Genomic DNA, 14378 nt, shown 5'->3' on the forward strand with positions numbered 1-14378 from the left:
TTCCATTTGTAAGCAAAGCCATCCGGCATGAATGCAATTCTACCAATCTACTAATTCCATTAATCCTGAAAATCCAGTATGTGGCTGTTTCCATGAAAATTTAAAGGGTGTAAAAATAGCTGCTCCAATAGTAGGCATTTTTTCTCTGATACTCTTTTTAATTTTTTAAATGTCAATCCATCATATGAGATAGCAAAGAAATGCTAACATTTTTTGAACAGGAACTGTGCTAAGTGTTTTACATGTGCCATCTCATTGAATCCTACAAGAACTCTATGAGGTAGGTATCATCATTAACCCCACCATGCATATGAAGAAACGGAGGCACAGAGAGGTTAGACAGTTCTCCTAAGGTCACACAGCCCTATTTAGTGGCAGAGTGGGATTTGAGTCAACCCAGGTAGTCTGACATCAGAGCCCTTAACCCTCTATCCCAAAAGACTGATGGGATCTCACTAGTGGAAGACATATCTAGTCCACACTCATTCCCTAAACAGACATTGTCTTATTTATCCCAGCCTCTGCCTAATGCCCAGCAAAGTTTTTCCCTATTTGGAGCTAAAACGCTCTCAAAATTGGTCAGAGTTCTTCCCTCCATAGCTCCCTGGAATAAAGTGAGTTTCTCTTTCATATTAAAGCCCCTCCAATTTTTGAAAAATTAATAATAACGTTCATTGTTGCTCCCCAACCCTCAAATAGCCCTACAGCAAGAACAGGGTGATTATTCCCCATTTACAAATATGTCCCATCCCGTTCCTGCTGGCTAATGAAAGTGCTGGACGCTCCTGACATAGACGTTTCACAACAGATTAGTTGCTTTAATCCACTCACCAGCGTCAGAGACCACATTGCCATTACTAAACCGGACTTAAGAGCTATTAAAAGTAATGCATGGTCATGGTTTTTTTAAATGCAAGCAATATGGAAAAGGATAAATTGAAATGGAAAAAAATCTCTCTCCTGCCCTGTCCAAACTCTCCTTTCAGAGGTAATCACATGTTGTTACTTTTGAATCCTTCCAGAAATTTTATTTACACATATAAACATATGCATGTGAATCTTTTAGGGATATTATGTATAATAGTCTGTAATTTGCCTTTTTCACTTAACAAGGTGTCATAGATATCTTTCAATAGCAGCACTCCTGTTAATGGCTACATGAAGGCCTCCTCTCATGCAGTTTTTTTTTTCCCCCTCTTACAAATAATGCTTCAGTGAAATTGTACATATATTTTTGGATGGATTCCTATAAGTGAAATTCCTGAGTGGAAGGTAAGGGCACTTTAAATTCTGAGAGATGGAAACCAATTACACTCCTTAAAGAGTTGTAGTCATTTTTTTTTTAAATTTATTTATTTATGGCTGTGTTGGGTCTTCGTTTCTGTGCGAGGGCTTTCTCTAGTTGTGGCAAGTGGGGGCCACTCTTCATCGCGGTGCGCGGGCCTCTCACTATCGCGGCCTCTCTTGTTGTGGAGCATGGGCTCCAGATGCGCAGGCTCAGTAATTGTGGCGCACGGGCTCAGCTGCTCCATGGCATGTGGGATCTTCCCAGACCAGGGCTCGAACCCGTGTCCCCTGCATTGGCAGGCAGATTCTTAACCACTGCGCCACCAGGGAAGCCCAGTTGTAGTCATTTTCACTCAAAGCAACGGTCCATCTTCCAAGTGTTGACAACATGGTTTATAATTCAACTGTTAAATCTTCCTTCAGTATCTGAAGACAGTTATTAATTGTCGTTCTTTTTGTTTTGTTTTTAATTTTTATTTTATATTATAGTTGATTTACAATGTTGGGTTAGTTTCAGGTGTACACAGTCATTCTTTCAAACAATGCTTATTATGCACCACCTACATGGCAGGCACTGCGTGAGGAGCTGGGTTTGCCCTAAACCAGGAGTTCCCAACCCTACTCATCAAAATCCTCAGGAGAGCTAGTTAAAATGCAGACTCCCTGCCGCCTTCCGGGAGGTCCTGGTTCATCGACCTGTGGAGGGGCCCAGGAAGCTATTTTGTTGTTGTTTGTTGCATTCGGGTATTTTGTTTTGTTTCGTTTTGTTTAACAGCTTCCCAGATGACTCAGCTAATGATAAGCAGTCAAAAGTAGAACAAATCTTCCCGCTTCTTTCTCTGGGCAAAAAACCGCTTTCTGGAAACCAAGGTGCTGGGAACAGGCAGGATCCACTGCCCCCAAAATAAAAGAACAGGGAGCTAACTCCGTGATATTAATTAGTAACGTCCAAACGCCGAAATCTGTTGTTGCTCCCCACCCCTCAAAAAAACAGCCTTATGGCAGGAATGGGCTCATTATTCCCAGTTTACAAATATGCCCCATCCCATTCCTGTTGGTTAATGATAGAGCAGGAATCTCCTGACCTAGAGGTTTCACAACAGATTAGTTGCCTTGATCCACTCACCGGCGCCCGCGACTGCGATGCCGCCACCAAACCAGACTTAAAAACTTTTACTAGCGGGATTGATGGTAACGGGCACGCGCAAAAGCCCCGAGGCGCGCGCGCCCCTAGCGGTCAATAAGTCTCAGTGCAATTGAGGAGTTCGCTTCCCTTGGCCACACTCGTCTTCTAACCCCGCCTCCCGTCCCGCCCCTTCCTCCCAGCGCGGACGTTGATTGGCGAAAGGCGCACTATAAGAATTTGAGCGCGGGTGCCCGAAGCCCAGGCATCAGTGCCAGTTGAGGAGAGTGATTTCGCTGGAAGGTACGGCTGAGGAGAGCTGAGAACACTTCACCCGGTCGCCTGGTCTCAGTCTCCAAGTTTTCCTGCATATTCTCCCCGCATCCCAGGCGATGTAGACGTGATGGGGGAGGTGACAGGTCACAGTGTCCGGAAGGAAGTTTGCGGGCTGCGGGGCGCCACTCCTTGCTTCTGCTGTCCCGCCTGCTGAGAATTCCACGCTCATCAATAAGGCGTGGCCCTGGCATCACTTGGGGGAATGCCGGGACGCTCTCGTTTGAGTCCGCGGACCCGGGTCTTGCGGATTCAGGATTATGGAATGTGTAAAGCCAGACCTGGTACCAGCGTCTTGCGCCTTCAGTCCTCATGTGGGTCCGTGGGTTCCCATCTCAGGGCCTGAACACCTACATCTGTACCTGGCGACCTGGAAGGTGCGTACTAAGTGTGAATTGACTGACTGAGGCTTGTGGTAGGGGGCAGGCCTGCTGCAGTGGAAAGGGCATTCGCTAGTCCAGAGACTTGGGTTCCACTTCTGGCTTGGCCAGTCACTGCTGCTGAGCAAGGTCCTCCTTCTGTCTGGGCACTGATTACCTTCCGTGTGAAAGGAGAGGGTTTGGCTCTGATAAATATAAGAGTAATGCCAACAATAAGCCAGGCGTTGTGATAAGTACTGGGGATACAGGTGAGCAACACAGCCCCGATCCCCGAACTCACTGCATGGAGGCAGGAAGATATTGAACAAACTGTCAAAAATGCACAATTACACATTTACAAATTATGGGGGAGAAAGGATTTGACACATTTTATTTGAATTTGTAGCAATATACCAAGTTGTTTTGTTGCATAAATATTTTGAATTCTTTCAATTGGTTTTTCTTTTCCAAAAGGTGGTTTTAAAACTTCACATTTCATGTATGGATCTCTCCTTATCATTTTTAGCTGAGAAGAAAGAACAAAAAAAAAAAAAAAAAGAATTAGAGTAAAACAGTTGATAGGCGCTTCGGATTTTTTTTTAAACCTATCCCATTGTCCAACACATTCTGTGGACTTTTTTTTTTAATAATTTTTTAAAAATTTTATTTATTTTTGGCTGCGTTGGGTCTTTGTTGCTATGCACAGGCTTTTCTCTAGTTGCGGCGAGCGCAGGCTTCTCATTGCCGTGGCTTCTCTTGTTGCAGAGCAAAGGCTCTAGGCACGCAGGCTTCAGTAGTTGTGGCACACGGGCTCAGTAGTTGCGACTCGCAGGCTCTAGAGCACAGGCTCAGTAGTTGTGGTGCAGGGGCTTAGTGGCTCGGCGACATGTGGGATCTTCCTGGACCAGGGCTCAAACCCGTGTCCCCTGCATTGACAGGCAGATTCTTAACCACTGCACCACCAGGGAAGCCCCTGCGAACTTTTTAAAAAGTTGTCTTCTTAGGTGGTTTATCAATGAATATGTCTGTTCCCAAGATTCTTCAGAAGATGAGGATTAGAGCCCATATACCTAATGCTGGCTTCCTGCTAATGCAGGATTATTAGAGGGGTGAGTGAGCTGGCCATGGACCGAGGTATGCTTTCAGTAGCCACAGGAGATGTGAATAGAATTTTAAGAACAAGGAACTGTTTAAACAAAGTAACAAGTATGCTTGGTGAACATCAGAAGTGTGAAACTATAAGAAACCAACCAGGTACGCAACCCTCAAGTGTCATAATAAAGAAGCCATGACTGGGCAGGATCGGCAGGGAGGGGGCTTGGGGAGCACAAGGTTGGACCTGGGATTCTAGAAACCAGGGATGCCAGCTGTGTTGTGCCTTATGCAGAAGGGAAATAACAGTCGCATGCCAGCAAGCATTACTTCGTTCATTCTCTAACATGAAGGATATGATTTCCATTTTGCAAATCTGAAATCAAGGCTCAGAGAACTTAAAGGTCAGTGGAACTGGACAGGTTTTATTACTGATATCTAATGAATAAAAGACTGGCATTCCTATATGTGGATGTGGGTCCCCTAATTTGATTATCAGATCATTCTTTGGAAAGGTTTTTTAGCTCTATTAGATTCTTACTATATTAAAGGTTTCTTTTAAAAAGCTGGGCCATCCATTAGGCCATGTTAACATGAGTCTTGCTAGAGTGAACGTTTGCGATTGCATTGTTTGGTTTGGATAACTTAAATTTATAATATCCCAATTTACCACTAATTTTCAGCTGTTTTAGATGCTGTGCTTTTATCTTGTATTCTCTTTAACCCATCCAAAAAATATTTCAGCTAAGTGAAATGTGGATGTTCCCTCCTTGAATGCTAGATGCAAGGAAGCCGTTATCTCCAAACTCTAGAGGATGTACTCTCATCACTTCAGATGAGAAAGCTGATGCAGGAGGAAGGAGCAGGAGCATGGGGAGATGCAGTTAAAGCAGGCTTCCGAGTCATTGCCTGGTTTTAATCCTTTCAGGCACTTACTACTTTGTAACCAAAAGGCATGAAAACCTGAGCTTCTACTTATCCACCTGACGTGGGGTCTTACCAGCATGGGATTGTTGTACAGAACGATGCCTGAGATTAGCACAGTGCTGGCCTTCATTTAGGTGAGCTATGGATGAGGAAAGTGAGGAAAAGTAGGCACTTACCATGTGGATGTAGATCATCTTTGTTTTATGACACATTCCTCAGTGCTCCGCGATGCCCTTTTCCATGTCTAAATTTGAACCATGACGTCTATGTTCTCTCATTGTATCCCACCCACCTCAGGTCCTAAATTATTTACCCTACCTTATCTTTTTTATCAGATATGAATGCCTTAATTTCTAACAATTTGAGCTTTACAAAAAGGGTAACGTGCTATATATATGTTATTTACTAAGACTTGCTTTTAAATTTCACTCTGTAAGAATTCCTCCATATCTGTAGTTTCCACCACTGACAACTTAGGGCCACTTATTTGATGGACCTCTGAGATTTTCATTTTTCAGCACTGCTTTAAACATTACCAGAGATGTATCTTGATGTCCAATTTTACAGGATACACCAGCCACTTGCCCAAATGGCTACAGTAACATATACAAATGGTCCTGTACACTGGAGTGAGGACGGCTGGGGCCAGGAAGTCCTGCTCAACTCCTCAATCCCATGTCCCCAGCTATTAATTGCACAGATGTCCCAAGTGCCTGTCACCTAACATGCTCTGAATACACAAGAATCATGTTATATAAATCCCAAGTTCTAGGGTGGCCCTGGCATTTTGAAAAGCGAACCAATTTCCACTTCACACCACCATTCAATCACCTCTCCCCCAAAAGCTACTTCATTTGTTAGTTTTTCAGAAATCTGAGGGCTGGATCACCCCCAACAGTGACTCTTATCGAGGTCTAGAGGACAGAGCCTGTAATCATGAAGTCATGTGGGCAGTCCGGACAAGGTGTCTGCTCTGAACCTTTCTCCTCCTGCCTCTCCATGCAGTTCTCAATGCTGCACCCAGCTGCTTCTTTCAGGAAGAGACCACTGAAAGCCACAGTTCATCTTTACACAACACATCCCCAGAACTATCAGTAAGACCAACAGCAGCAAAGAGCTCAGCTTTTTATTGAACGTGCTACTAAAGAGGTTTAGTCAAAAAGACCAAAGCCCATGTCATCATCAGACTCTTCAGATTCTTCTTTCTTTGCTTCCACTTTCTTCTCCTCAGCTAAAAACAAAACAAAAAATAGTCAGTTACCTCTCTCAAACTCCAAAGAGCTCCAGGCCCTTCAACTTACGCGGTCAAAAATACCCTAGATTTCCCTCATCAAACTATGCCTCTGGTTTTAAGATTTCTATACATCATCTACTCTTAGCAAATGAAGAACAATTTTGCCTATACTACTTTTAATCTCCACGCTCTGATACCAAGTTTCCTACCTGGGGCAGCAGTGGTGGAGGGGGCAGGACCTCCTGCTGGTGCAGCACCAGCTGCTGGGGCAGGTCCACCTGCCCCCACATTGCAGATGAGGCTCCCGATGTTGACATTGGCCAAAGCCTGCAATACACACGCATATATAGGTAAATGCCTAGTTCTGTCCTTTTGTTCTAGCACCAAAATGCTGGCTTAACTTGCTAGGAGAAATTTCAAGCTTCCTTAAACACTCAAACCAAGATGCTTTCCACAGTTCATGTCTCCTCTTTAGAATGAATTCAGTTTTTTATACTATGTAATTCTAGGACTTTTCCCAAGGGAATTCACTGAGGATGATTTAGGAACAATGTTTCCAATCTTTCAAGTCTCAAGGTTGAAGGACAGGAGGTGAATAGTTAGAGGCTATCAGTTTCACTTGCCAGAGATTAAGTAGCCTACACAATGGAAGGTAGCCAGTGCTAAGTTCCTTGGGTAGGAATCCGGTTTTCATTAGTCTGTTACCTCCTGGGTTACCAGTTTTATGAAGGAATGACCTGGTTAATATATTTTCCTCATGATTTTAGAACAGAAGGAAACAGAAAGCAGAGTCTGAGACCAAGAGAAAAAGACATAACAAAGGAAAACCTTAATTAGCTCCTAGAGATAGAAATGAGGAAATTATTGCTCATACTTGGACAAGTCCAGTGGAATTCTGGCACTTCTGGAGGTTAGAATGAGCACCTGACTTAATGGCCTTACAAAATTTGCTTCTCCAAATCACTGCCACCATCACCTTACCTTTGCAAACAAGCCTGGCCAGAAAGGTTCAACATTTACACCGGCTGCTTTAATGAGGGCATTGATCTTATCCTCCTAAAACAAATAAAAACGGCAATCCATCAGACAGCAAAGTTTAGCTTTCCTAAATGTCTCCGAAATACTGCAAATTGAAAGCAAATCACTCGTAACATGTGTACAAAACTACGTTTACCCAGTTCAAATATTCTATCGGCACCGCATGTATGCTAATTTAAGACGACTCTTTCTTCCACTCTAAAGGCAAAAAAAAAAAAAAAAGCCTCTGCTCTTGTGTGCCAGGTACTTTGCACGGCCTCGAGTTCATCGCTGCCACTTCACAGGCTGGGACTTGCCCAAGTCACGCAGCTATTTTAAGTTGTGAGGCAAGGCCAGAGGTGGAGCAGAGCCTCCACACCACGCAGCCAGGCCCCAGGAGGTCTTCTCAAGAGCACGAAAGGAAATCACACCAAATGGAGGTATAAAGCGTCCTGGGGCATTTTCTAGCTGCGGATGAGGCTGCCCACGTGTTGCACAAGTTTCTCTAAATACAGGTTCTCAAAGCCCGAGCGCGCCGCCGCCAAGTGAAAGCCACTCCCTCCGGGGCGGGCACGTGGCCGAGGCCCCAGGCCGCCCCGCACATGGGACCACCCGATGGGAGCCCGTCCCGCCCGTCCCCCTCCGTTGGGGTGTCGACTGCCGCGGCTCCGGCCAGAAGAGTCCGCCCCGGACGCCTGCGAAGGCGGGGAACCTGCGCCCCGCCACCGGCCCACGCCCGCACTCACCGTGACCGTCACCTCATCGTCGTGCAGGATGAGGGCTGAGTAGATGCAGGCGAGCTCCGAGACGGAGGCCATGGTGCGGACGAGTGCTAGGCAGGGTCTGCCGGGCGCGGTGCTAGTCGCCGGATGAAGTGAGGATCTCACCCCAACGCGGCCTTAGCTTCCTCGGAAGGACCGAGCACCTTAGCGGAAACTGAGGAAAAGGAAGTGCCCGCCTTCGTGCAGCATCTTATACTAGCCAAGCGGACCAATCGGCGCCCGAGTCTACCGGAAGAGGCGGGACTAGAACATCTCGCGACAACACACCAAAGACGCCTGCGCAAACACGTATCTCGCTCGTTTGCGGCTTCAAAAAGTTAATAGGCGTTTGCAGACGCTAGTTCCCGAGGCTTGGGTAAAAACTTAGGGCTTGTGAACAGTAAAAATATTTTTAGCAAAAAGTTGCCTAGATAAACAGGTATCACTCCCACCTTCTGTAGCCCGTGTGAGAGTGTTTAAGCAGGCAGAGACCTGCCGAAGAGCAGGAAACAGCTTTTAACCTGGAGGTCCCGGTGCTTAGCGCAGCTTCTCGGATAAAATGCTAAGTGAATATAGGAGAAAATGAGAAACCTGCAACGTTACTGTAGCAGAGGCATTTGAGCGCCTACTGTGACCCAGGCACTGAGCCACACTCTGCAAGGATTCGTTTAATCCTCACCCAGTATAAGAGGTAAGTACTATTATCTCCATTTTGTGGATGGCAAAACTAAGGTGTAGGCCCGGTAACTACACAAGATTCCGCAGTTACTACGAGGCCGAACCTGGATTTGGAATCTAGGAACCTAAATTCAGTGCTTCCTTGTGTGTGCAGAGAGGGATGGGTTTGGGGATTATGAGTAAATTTTGTCTTCTTTTTTTTTTCCCTCCAAAGCATAAAAGATATATTAGGAATATAGGAGAACTTGCCACTTAAGCTTCATTTTTTTTTTTTTTTTTTTTTTTTTTTTGTAAATAAGGGAACCCGTGGTTGGATGTAAATGCCTTGAAACTGTACTTGTGATGTTAAAAGACCTCTTGATGTAACTGCTGTCTGGCTAGGTGCTGTATTGCCTTCTTGGGTCCTTTGAAGCTAATGAAACTGGTGTTGGGTTCATGCTGAGAGGTTTTCTTTAGAATTTTTTAAATTGAGGTATAATTGATATATTAGTTTCAGGTGTACAACATAATATTCGACATTTGTTTGTACTGGGAAGTGATCATCATAATAAGTCTAGTTAACATCCATCAATCATACATAGAGAACAAATTTATTTGTGTGTGATGAGGTCTACTCTGTAAGCAACTTTTCAGTGTGTGGTACATTATTCACAGTAGTCACCATGCTGTACCTTACATCCCCATGACTTATTTATTTTATAACTGGAAATTTGTAGCTTTGATCCCCCTTCACCAATTTCACTCAGCCCCGCATCCCCACCTCGGGCAACCGCAAATCTGTTTTCTGTATCTATGAGCTTGTTTTTGGTTTTTTTGGTTTTTTTTTTTTTTGTCTGTTTGTTTAGATTCCACATATAATGAGGTCATATGGTATTTGCCTTTCTCTGACTTATTTCACTTAGCATAACGCTCTCAAGTTCCACCTGTGTTGTCTCAAATGGCAAGAGTTTATTCTTTTTTTGCTGAATAGTATTCCATCACATTTTCTTTATCCATTCATCCGTTGGTGGACGCTTAGGTCGTTTCCATGCGTTGGAGATTGTAAATAATGCTGCAGTGAACATGGGGGTGCAGGTATCTTTTTAAGTTAGTGTTTTCCGTTGTCTTCTAGTGAATACTCAGAAGTAGAATTTCTGGATTTTTTTTTTTTTTTCTTCCCATGGATCCAACTCATGTTTAATAGCACCGATGTGTAGCAGGGACACGAGGTTGACTGCTGGAGCCCTGCCCTAGGGGCTCACAGTCAATCCAGAGACACAGGTCGTTACAGCGCTGGGCGTGAGTGCTGAAGCAGCCAAGTGCACGAGTGGGCATGGAGGCAGGACTCCTGAAGAGCAGAGGGGAGGGCAGCGCGGGCCCAGACAAGACTAGCTGCTAACACAACAGGCAAGTGCCTGGAAGGGAGCCGAGACTGGCGAGGAGGCCCCGCACCCCACCCTCCTGCGTCGAAGCTGTCCCAGTGGGCCAGGGCTGCTGGTACGCCTGTACATAGGGAAGCACCCTTCCCTGCCAAGACACCCTCCCACTTACACTGAATAATGAGAGCAGCTGCTTCCTGCATGCAGCCTTCCTTAACTTCCAGTCCAGAGGACAGGGGACACAGGGAGCAGAGACTGGGGCAGGGGTCAAAGCAGACACTACAGGAGTTAGGTCCAAAAGGGCTGGCACGGCGGACCCAGTCCAGTCCCAGCCAGCACCGAAGTGGGTGGGTTTGGGGGGGGGAGTAGTTACAAGGACTGTACAAACTTGATGGGAACTGATCTACGCAGCTCTTTCCAACTAGCGGGAACAGGCCAGGTGAGAAGGCGCTCCCCAACAAGGTGTGGGGATGCAGCCGAGAGCCCAGTGGGAGGCAGCCTCTGGGCCACTGAGGGAGTCGGAGAATGAGGGGCACAGAGCAGAGGCCATTGTCCTGCTTTGCCCTCGGGTGGCGGTTTAAGGGGCACTGTTTGTGCCGACACATGGTAGACGCCAAACAAGTGCATCTCCTGCCCAGCAGTGGGGCAAGTGGACAGGGCACTACCTGGTGCACTATATCTAGAGTTGGCTGGCAATGCCACACTGTCCTGACAGGCGGCCGTGGGGTTCCCTGGCCACGCAGGCCACTTCATGACAAGGGGGCACTGCCACAACTGCCCGGGCCGTGTTTGGAATCCAGTGCTGTGGGTTGGGGCGTGGGACAGATTATAGTAGTTTTAATTTTCGAAGGAACCTCCATACTGTTTTGTGTAGCGCCTGCACCAATTTACATTCCCACCAACAGTGCATGAGGGTTCCCTTTCTCCCCATCTTCGCCAACACTTGTTAGCTCTTGTTGATGATAGCCATTCTTAACAGGTGGGAGATGATAGCTCATTGTGGTTTAAGTTTGTGTTTCCCTGATTAGTAGCGATGTTGAGCACCTTTTCAAGTACCTGTTGCCCATCTGTATGTCTTTGAAAAAATATCTATTCAGATCTGCCTGTTTTTTAATTTGATTGTTTGTTTTTTTGTTATTGAGTTGTATGAGTTTTTAATATATTTTTGGATATTAACGCTTTGTCAGGTACATGATTTGCAAATATCTTTTCCCATTCAGTAGGTTGCCTTTTCATTTTGTTGATAGTTTCCTTTTCAGTGCACATGCTTTTTAGTTTAATGTAATCCCACTAATTTGTTTTTGCTTTTATTGCCTTTGCTTTTGGAGTCAGATCCAAAAAATCATCACCAAGACCTGTGACAAGGAGCTTACTGCTTTATGCTTTCTTCTAGGAGTTTTATGATTTCAGGCCTTACATTCAGTTCTTTAATCCGTTTTGAGTTAATTTTTTGTGTATGGTGTAAGATAGTGGTCTACTTTCATTCTTTTGCATGTGGCTGTCTAGTTTCCCAATGGCATTTATTGAATATTGTATATTCTTAGCTCCTTTGTCATAAATTAATTGACTGTATATGCATGAGTTTATTCCTGGGCTCTCTATTCTGTTTCATGGATCTATGTGTTTGTTTTTATACTGTTTGATGACTATAGCTTTGTGATGTCTCCAGCTTTGTTCTTCTTTATCAAGATTGCTTTGGCTATTCAGGATGTGTTGTGGTTCCATATAAATTTTAGGGTTGTTTTATTTCTGTGAAAAATGCCATTGGAATTTTGACAGGGATTGCATTGAATCTGTAGATTGCTTTGGGTAGTATGGACATTTTATCAGTATTCTTACAACCATGAGCATGGAATATCTTTCCATTTATTTGGGTCTTCAGTCTCTTTCATCAGTGTCTTAACTTTTCCTTTATTTTTGGTATTTTGAATTGTCTACAACGTGTATGTGTATCATTTATTACATATCTGAACCTTAAATATAACTCCTACTAACAAAATGGTAATCTTTACATTTCATCAATTATTTCCCTCTTGGAATTTGCCTAGTTTCCTGGAAAGGTGATTCAGTTTTTTGTTTTTTGTTTTCCCCAGGAACCTGCTTTGTTTAATCAATGCCATTATCTCATCATCCCTGACCAAACATTTCCATTGGAATCCCCCAATTTAGAGTCCCACTTGGGTTCATCTTATCCACAAATGTAAACATATCTTAATATCCCAAACTTTTTTTTTTTAAAGTGATGGGAGTGTCAAATCTTCTAGATTTTTACAAGTTTTGTTTCCCATCTTATCTTCTTTTTTAAAAAAATATATTTATTTATTTTTATTTTTGGCTGTGTTGGGTCTTCGTTTCTGTGCGAGGGCTTTCTCCAGTTGCGGCGTGCGGGGGCCACTCTTCATCGCGGTGCGTGGGCCTCTCACTGTCGTGGCCTCTCATTGCGGAGCACAGGCTCCAGACATGCAGGCTCAGTCGTTGTGGCTCACGGGCCCAGCCGCTCCGCGGCATGTGGGATCTTCCCAGACCAGGGCTCGAACCCGTGTCCCCTGCATCGGCAGGCAGACTGTCAACCACTGTGCCACCAGGGAAGCCCCCAAACTTTGTAAAAAGCTTTTTAAAAAAAAACTATCAAGGTTTCTAAAGATAAAACTTGTTTTGAGTTTTCATCTAAATCTAGGAAGCAGTTATAGTGGAATTTGGGAGGAAAAATGTAAAATTATTGAAAAATTCAAACGTTTCCAAAGCCAGAATGAATCAGTCCAAAACATACTTCCCTCACCAGTGTACTTAACAAAAAACCGATCTGGTGAATATAATACATATCAACACACAGTAAAACAAGATTTTTCCCATTTTAAACTATACTAATAAGAAATAGTTTTTTTTTTATTGAAGTATAGTTGTTTTGCAATGTTGTGTTAATTTGTGCTGTACAGCAAAGTGATTCAGTTATACATATATGTACATTCTTTTTTTTAACGTTCTTTTCCCTTATGGTTTATCATAGGATATTGAATATAGTTCCCTGTGCTATACAGTAGGACCTTGTTGTTTATGCATTCTATATATAATAGTTTGCATCTGCTAACCCCAACCTCCCAATCCATCCGTCCTCCAACCCCCTCCCCATTGGCAACCACAAGTTTGTTCTCTGTGTCTCTGACTCTGTTTCTGTTTCATAGATAAGTTTATTTGTGTCATATTTTAGATCCCACATATAAGGAATATCATATGGTATTTGCCTTTCTTTTTTTTTGAATTTTATTTATTTATTTTATACAGCAGGTTCTTATTAGTCATCAGTTTTATACACATCAGTGTATACATGTCAGTCCCAATCTCCCAATTCATCACACCACCACCCCCAGCCGCTTTCCCCCCTTGGTGTCCATACATTGGTTCTCTACATCTGTGTCTCTATTTCTGCCCTGCAAACCGGTTCATCTGTACCATTTTTCTAGATTCCACATATATGCGTTAATATACGGTATTTGTTTTTCTCTTTTTGACTTACTTCACTCTGTATGACAGTCTCTAGATGCATCCACGTCTCTACAAATGCCCCAATTTCGTTCCTTTTTATGCCTGAGTAATATTCCATTGTATATATGTCCCACATCTTCTTTATCCATTCGTCTGTCGATGGGCATTTAGGTTGCTTCCGTGACCTGGCTATTGTAAATGGTGCTGCAGTGAACATTGGGGTGCATGTGTCTTTTTGAATTATGGTTTTCTCTGGGTATATGCCCAGTAGTGGGATTGCTGGGTCACATGGTAATTCTATTTTTAGTTTTTTAAGGAGCCTCCATACTGATCTCCATAGTGGCTGTATCAATTTACATTCCCACCAACAGTGCAAGAGGGTTTCCTTTTCTCCACACCCTCTCCAGCATTTGTTGTTTGTAGATTTTCTGATGATGCCCATTCTAACCTGGTATGAGGTGATACCTCATTGTAGTTTTGATTTTCATTTCTCTAATAATTAGTGATGTTGAGCAGCTTTTCATGTGCTTCTTGGCCATCTGTATGTCTTCTTTGGAGAAATGTCTATTTAGGTCTTCTGCCTATTTTTTGATTGGGCTGTTTTTTTAATATTGAGCTGCATGAGCTGTTTATATATTTGGAGATTAATCCTTTGTCCGTTGATTTGTTTGCAAATATTTTCTCTTATTCTGAGGGTTGTCTTTTCGTCTTGTTTGTAGTTTCCTC

The 14378-nt window shown here is 43.9% G+C and overlaps 1 protein-coding gene and 1 long non-coding RNA gene across 2 annotated transcripts in view; one reads left to right on the top strand and one right to left on the bottom strand.

Annotated features, from left to right (window-relative positions):
• Positions 1-6215: 6215 nt before the first annotated feature.
• Positions 6216-8321, bottom strand: RPLP1 (ribosomal protein lateral stalk subunit P1). The gene is made up of 4 exons (XM_059912897.1): positions 8119-8321; positions 7337-7411; positions 6565-6682; positions 6216-6352 (listed from the first exon to the last, which is right to left on the bottom strand). Exons 1-4 carry the CDS (start codon positions 8188-8190, stop codon positions 6273-6275), a joined length of 345 nt encoding a protein of 114 aa, XP_059768880.1. The 5' UTR covers positions 8191-8321; the 3' UTR covers positions 6216-6272.
• Positions 8322-8426: 105 nt separating this feature from the next.
• The window catches only part of LOC132359265 (uncharacterized), a 33426-nt gene continuing 27474 nt past the window's right edge, over positions 8427-14378 (top strand). The window contains exon 1 of the long non-coding RNA XR_009500785.1: positions 8427-8824. This is a non-coding gene — a long non-coding RNA (uncharacterized LOC132359265). The remainder of the gene's footprint in view (positions 8825-14378) is intronic.

This window comes from Balaenoptera ricei, chromosome 2 (assembly GCF_028023285.1).
Source record: "Balaenoptera ricei isolate mBalRic1 chromosome 2, mBalRic1.hap2, whole genome shotgun sequence".
NCBI lineage: Eukaryota > Metazoa > Chordata > Mammalia > Artiodactyla > Balaenopteridae > Balaenoptera > Balaenoptera ricei.

What these genes read in the sequence shown, in the direction of transcription:
- RPLP1 (XM_059912897.1), bottom strand. Translation starts at nt 8,190, where the DNA reads ATGGCCTCCGTCTCGGAGCTCGCCTGCATCTACTCAGCCCTCATCCTG. An exon ending in GGCCAGGCTTGTTTGCAAAG is followed by an intron (nt 6,683 to 7,336) that starts GTAAGGTGATGG and finishes TGTGTATTGCAG; the next exon opens with GCTTTGGCCAATGTCAACAT. An exon ending in CTCCACCACTGCTGCCCCAG is followed by an intron (nt 6,353 to 6,564) that starts GTAGGAAACTTG and finishes TTTTGTTTTTAG; the next exon opens with CTGAGGAGAAGAAAGTGGAA.